At 29.5% G+C, this 7232-nt stretch overlaps 1 protein-coding gene across 1 annotated transcript in view; it reads right to left on the bottom strand.

The window, feature by feature from the left end:
* Window positions 1–4632: 4632 nt before the first annotated feature.
* The window catches only part of LOC142320042 (cyclin N-terminal domain-containing protein 1-like), a 42783-nt gene continuing 40183 nt past the window's right edge, over window positions 4633–7232 (bottom strand). The window contains exon 6 of the mRNA XM_075357720.1: window positions 4633–4848. Coding sequence (XP_075213835.1) covers window positions 4653–4848 — 196 coding nt within the window. The 3' untranslated portion in view covers window positions 4633–4652. The remainder of the gene's footprint in view (window positions 4849–7232) is intronic.

Raw genomic sequence — 7232 nt, 5'->3', positions numbered from 1 at the left:
TTCAAATAGCTGTTTGGTAAAATTGAAATTAGTTAAGTAAGAGTTAGCAAGATCTTTTCTGTAGATCATTTATGCACCTCTTTTTGATTCCTTAAAAAGAGTGAAAAAAATCCCTTACAGTGTTTTCATGGAGTTATTGGTAGTGACTGTTAGTAATTTACCAAATTTCTGAGAAATAAAGAATTGCACTATTTATTTTATAATTAATTTTTTCATTCTTCATAATGATGACCTTGATCAAATATCAGATTGTGGTTTGTTCAACATTTCATATAAAGCTCCTGCGTATTCATGAAAGAACACTTTCAGAAATGACAATCGCTCAAGGCTGACTAAAAATAATTATTACTCATTGGTCAGCATTATGAACATGTTTTTATACTTAGAAAATATTGAAAATTAAATTATATGATAATTGGATTTCTGAGAAATCTTTTCAAAGCTTATCTTTTTCAGTGGACTTATTGGTTGATGATCAATTGCTGTGTTAATGTATTTTTTGTGTTGCTTCATCAAATTTTTAAATCTTTTTCTCTGCAAATGTTGATATTTATGTGCTTGTTTCTGTATGGCGTACCTAGTAGATTTTAGTGTAGTTGAATTATGCTGTTTTTTTTATTTTATTTTAATATGTTATTTAGTTTTATAATGTAGTGTGCCAATAACAATATCTCAGAAAATAGTTACAAAACAAAAAATACATAATTAACAATACTCATTATCCACTGCCAGACGTTTTCAAAGGCATACAAAAAAAAAGTGTTACGCATTATTCTGAAGGTGCTTGCCAAAAATATTGACAGCATTTTAATTTTTTTTTTCACATTTACTTAACATATTAATTTTAAAAATGAAAAATCAGTGATATTACTGAAACATGCTACTTGTGATACGGTTCACCTTTTTCCATAGTTCGTAAAAGATTTTTAAAATGTTAGTAAAATAAAAAAAGAATTACAATTAACATTTTTACTATAAGATCTAGGAAGGACCACAAAAAATGTTTGTGTTTAAAGTTATTTTGTTTATGATCCCTTTGTTCTTCCTACTGCTATATATAATTAATGGGTCATATAAATCCAATAATTAATGGTCTGTCCAGTCATATTGATTGTAACTATCTATTTTATATAAAGATTATCTTTTGCTTCATTGCTTATTTTTTGCTTTGGTTACCTTCTACTGGTAAAAAGAAAAAACTTGATTTTTTTTTATCTTTATAATGCTGCCTTTATAAAAGTATTTCTTTCCCCCTCCCTACTTCAAACTTGGAATACATTTAAGGCTGAATACTTTGCAATTTGCAAAGTAAAACCTATCAAAAAACATGATAAATATTCCTTGTTCAATAAACTATTCATTTTTTTATGGTGAACTATTACGGCAGTGAAAATTCAGTCCCATGGTGTTTGTGTATTGCTATCAGCCGCTGCTGTGTAAAATGACTTGACCCAATTTATTTAGTAATATAAGGGAATAGTATCGTCAGGCTACAAAATGTTACTCATAGGCCTAATTTCTGTAACAATTGCTAAGAGAACCAGCTGTTTTGAACGTTCTTTACTGTAGCCTATTCCTCCCACCAAGCTGCCGTCATTCTGATTTCTGCCATTGTTCAATGTTGTTATTCAGTTTACACTTAACGTTTTCGCGATTTTTGTTATAAAAACATGGTCTTTACAGTATGTTTCCTTTTTCCAAATGTAGTTATAAAAACATTTTGTTTATAATAAGAGTTTTCTTTCTGTACCGTAATTTTTTTTTTTAATTGTAACACTTGATTTCTTGTTCTCAGTTGTTTAGAGAATTTTTTTGTAGAAAGTAAACAGTTTAAACATGGCAGAATATAGTGCCTACGTGATTGATAATAAGTAGCAAGGTTATTAGGTGACTTAGCATCAGACTGATTTCGCTGATTCTGAAGATTCAGATATTGTTACATTAAATGAGACTGATGAGGATGAATTTGGGTAGTATAATGCATAATGGTTCTGGTGATGCAGTAGACCTACAAGATGATGTTTTTAATAGAATGAATGATTTATTTTCTGGGGATGTATTACAAGTCACTGATAGTAACAACTTGGGGTGAAGGTTTGATGGCATGTATAACTGTGAAGCTGGCTTGTGCATAGATCCATGTTTTGAGATCCATCACACGAACAAAACCTTTTAAGCTAACTTTATACCTCCTTTTTCATGCTAAAAAATATATTAAGCAAAAGTTAAAATAAAGTAAATTCAATTAACATGCTCGTTTCTGTTCTTTTATTTAAAAATTTGCACAGATAAGGGGTCACAGTAACAACTAACACATAAAAAAATATGCGGAATTTTAGTTTCTCAGAAAATCTTTATTTATTCGTCAATATTGATTTTGTCACCTTCAGAATACTCCTTTTCAGATATATTACATTTATGCCAGTGCTTTTTCCAATCTTTGAAGCAACTCTGGAATGCAATTTTTGACCAAAAATTCACGAACAGAAGTGTGTATGAACAGGTGTATTATCATCGTACAATTACCATGAATTGTTTTGGCACAAATTCAGGAATTTTTTTCATAAGTTACTTTAATGCAAACAGCATAGATAGAACTTCTAGGTAGTAATCCTTATTGATTCTCTGATAGTGATTTGGAGATTGTCCATAATCATTTTCTTTTTTTACTTTTGGATGCTTATCAACTTCTCTTGACTCTTGAAAACATTTGTTTTATTCATAGAAGAATCGCCAAAAGCAACATTCTTAAAGCAAAATTTAATGTAATTCAATTTTTTCTTTTAAAAATTTTCAACTAAGCCTTTTTGAAATCTCCAATATGGCTTCCAATGTAAACAGATGTCAAGAACAAGCATACCAACAACACAAAAAAAAAAGAAATCATTGGATAATACAGCTTGGGAAATTTAAAAATTCTGCTATTTTTTTAATCAAACCTTGTATACTACTTTATGAGTTGCACATAATATTTTTGTGAAGGCATTCTCTGTTCTTTTCTATACATTCCTTCTTTGTGTTCTTCATTGTGCAAAAGCAAGTGAAATGTTTTTTTAGAATTCTATACTTGTCATCTTATCTTAATGAATCTACGATAGAATCAGATTCATTTTAGTGAAATAAATTTATTCATTTTTTAAAATTTATGTTGTGATAGATGAATTAGTCGATCAGCTGAATAGAAAATACAGTTTACACAGTACGTGGTATTTGTGTTTGAACTATGCACACTGCCCCTTTACCATTTTAAAGTAATGTGGCCAGAGCTGATTTTCCTATGAAACAGCAGTACTGTACTTTCCTACTGTATGTAAGTTATTTTGATTGATTTTGCCTGTTTTTCTTATGTAAAGAAGATATGGATCAAAGTTGATCATTAACTAGAATTGTAATAAAATTGTTTATTATTTTATTGAAGTGCAACAGACTCCATCATTATAAACTATTTGGAGGTTTTATGGCCCTGCCATGATTTTGTATCCCTTATCTGTCAGGTCCTAAAATTCACCCAGTACAAAAACATCACTTGACACACCTGAATTTAGCATTCTGGCTGAATTTGTTGTAATGACATTGCTGTTTTGGCCTATACAAAGGCAACATAAGATGATGCCTTATATTAATCACCAAACTACACCCAAGTTACAATTTACTGCAATGTGAATACAACAAATTACTTGAATTCCTAGGCCTCACCATATCTAACATAAATAGTAAGCATGCATACTTCTTTCAACATGTAGAACAACTGACACTAAAATCACCCTACCCAGCACAAACGCACAGCTTTCTTACACATATGTAGGATAATGTACAATCAGTACAGTAAAAACATTTGGCACAGGGCATAAATACATACATTTCAACCAATGATCATTCAATATTGCCAAAATGTTAAAGAATGAGCTTTATTGTCACTTTTAAGCAGTGAAAATACTCAACATCATACAGCAAATTTTTAAAAGAACTCGCCAACCCTCAAATATATTAATATAACTAAATATAAATGAATAAACTGTAGTGATGCACTAAATACTAATCGGAGACTAAGAACACAGTGGCCCTGTACATAAACAGATCATATCATTGGGTGAGGACAAATATACAAATATACAAATAACTGCAACATTCCATGTAACTACCATAACATAAAATACCAAGAGAAAACAACACACTTAAACAATTTATAAAAAATTTACTGAATTTTATTAAAGCCTACTAAATAAACATCATAAATCAAACTACTTATGATATTTTACTTTTAAGGCTAGAGCCTTAAAAGATTAAAAACTAGATAACTTCATTTAAAAAAAACCTTAAAAATAATAATATATGTAATTTGAAAGCAAGAAGTCATACATTTTAACATTTTCAAAAGAATAATAAATTACTGTTGTGCAATACTCTTCCTTACTGGCTACAAATTCCACCTGAAACTGAAAATAATCATTAATTGTAAGTTATATGTATATATTTGGAGAAAAAATTTACAGTTGTAATGATTTACTAAATATTAAGTTTTTCCTTTGTTGTGTCAATATTATAAAAGTGTAATTAAGTTGGTTTATTGTTCTATTTAAATTTACAAATGCTGCCTCAACTTAACTCATACATTAAAATACTTACCTAAAGTATTTGAATAAAAATGTCTTTTATGTTAGTATAATCATAGTTATAATACTAGCTAGAGCAATTATGTCATCAGAAGGTACATCAGTTAATTTGTTGAGTTCAATTGCTATTTGGTTCAGTATTGCATGACAGTCTGGTTGTAGAAATGTCATAGTTGTTGTCACTATAGCTGCAGCAAGGAATGAATTATTACACTCTGTTTCCATAAATTGTTTCCTGAAATAGGTAAACTTAAAAATTACTTTCACATAAAAGTTACAATAAAAAAAAAAATATATATATATATATATATATAATATTCTGTATTTTAAAATTTAGATGCTGTTTTTTCACCAATCGAGGAGTGCAGAGCAATTTGAGTATCAAAGCAAGATGTTAATTTGAGTTTATAAAATCCTTACATTGTTTGGTTGTTGTTAAACAAGTAATAGTGATGGGTAGTAATTATTAATTTCATTTTAAGTTATACCTGGCATTATCAAGATCGTCTCATACTGCTAAAAGAGTGATTGTTTCTGTTACATTTTTAACCAAAGTTTTAACAAAGATCATACCATAGCAACTAGTTAACTAGTTTGTATTAAACCTGTACTTATTCCAATGACCAGTTTACTGGATATATTTTGGAACTGATTACTACTAACTTTATACCTATTATAGGTCAAACTAACAATTGAAACAAAATTGTGACTACTTCACAATCATGATGACAGAAACTTTTGTAGGCATAATATGTGTGTTAAGCAGGATAAAAAATATTTAAACAAAATCAAGTGCATACAGTTGCAGTATGCTATGAAATTACATCCAACATTGTTTAATCAGTGATCTATAAAAACCAATTTGTTGAACTTAGCTTTTGCTAAGTTCATTTTATTTTACTCATCTCCTCCTCATATCTACTCTGCATTCAGAATGCTACTCCCAGAGACACTAGATAACTCATTCTTTGTTCTCAATAAATAAAAAAAAAAAAACTTCAAAAAAATCATTTCTCATTCATGGAGGACATTAAAACACCACCAGCATATTTTTTTAATACATAAGATACATTTGTATCTTAGCCAAGAATAAGTTGACTTGTACATGTTATTATTAAAGGTAGATGAAGTGTTCAGAAGTGATTGCTTCATTATTATTCTAAGACCGTAATATATGAATAGTTTATTGGTAATGGACCATATTATCATTAATTTTGCTTGTAACATAAATGTAAACTATTAAAAAGTCCAGCACATCACATTTTTATAATACTGTATTTTAATTTCCTTCCTCTACCATAATTTAATATTTTCACTGCATCAGTTGCATAGTTGGGAAGAAGTAAAAAGTAGCACAATCAAAAATTGCATTACCAAATGTGGTTTAAAAGTAGATAATGTCAAATGTAAGTGGAATAATCAATGCTAACATTCTTTGCAACAGCAGGTTCAAAATTTTGAAGAGCTCTGAAATCAATGAAAATGAAATAATTAAAAAGATTACTCAAAAACTGGGTGAAGTTGAAGATTAGACAAACCCAAGTCTTCATTGTAGACTTGTATCAACAGAAGATCCAAAAAAATTCATCGATGGACTTCAGGAGTATTTTATGAGAGAAGCCAGTGAAGGAAGCCCGCTAGCAGAACTGTAATTCTGTGCTAAATTTTTAGGATGAACTTCTTCTTTGTTCTGTCAATAACAGAACAAAGAAGAAGTTTAACCTAGTAAGGGACATTAAAGTACCCCCTATTTCTGTATTCTAATTGACTTGTACTTCTATTTTGTTTATTATCAGCTTTGGTTTTTTTTAATGATGAAGATTAATAATTTTGTAATGTTGTTTTTTATGTACCTTTGTATGAAAAATAAAATTCTGAATAAGATGTTAAATCTGTTTAATAATTACCATGTACTGTTGTTCTATCTTCACATTTTTTGTTAATATTGCATATGGATCTATCTGATTATCCGGAAATCATTGTTCAGCCTAAAACTAGTTTTACTTAATAAGGGAAACAAGAAGCCATCAAAAAGAAAGAAATATATGACAACATGATTGCCTTTCTGATTACAATTAAGTGCAAATAATTTATTTGGCTGTGTGGATTTTAAGGTCGTAGCTATATCAATGGGCAATGGGCCTCCAAGAGAGTTGACAAAATATTCTTGGATTTTTTTTATGTTTATGGGATAGCAGAGCAACAGCAGTATTTTATAAAAAAAAAGAAAAGGTCTGAACAAAGAGAGCTTTTGAGCAAGGTAATCAAGTGTCTTGCATACCCCTCTTTCTGAACCAAAGAAGATCTTCCTCCACTTGACATTAAGTTAGAATAAGGAAGATGAAGGCTTCAAACATTTAAGGAGCTTTGTCCGCAATTTAGTGAAACCAAAATTAAAGAGCATATATATACATTTACTGGACCTGATAGAAAAATGATTTGTAATATGTATTAAAAGGATTTTTGGGCAACAAAAAAGAAGAAAATTACAAAACCCTAGTGCAAGCTATGGAATGTGAACGTTGCTAAAAATACATTGTCCTGCATTTGCATAGCAATTTTTTCCAGGAAATCTTTGTGCAGACAGGGCCATGGTGACCCAATCCAATATTAAGGTCA

This window comes from Lycorma delicatula, chromosome 2 (genome assembly GCF_047948215.1).
Source record: "Lycorma delicatula isolate Av1 chromosome 2, ASM4794821v1, whole genome shotgun sequence".
Lineage (NCBI taxonomy): Eukaryota > Metazoa > Arthropoda > Insecta > Hemiptera > Fulgoridae > Lycorma > Lycorma delicatula.
This window is presented reverse-complemented; position numbering and strand designations above follow the sequence as displayed.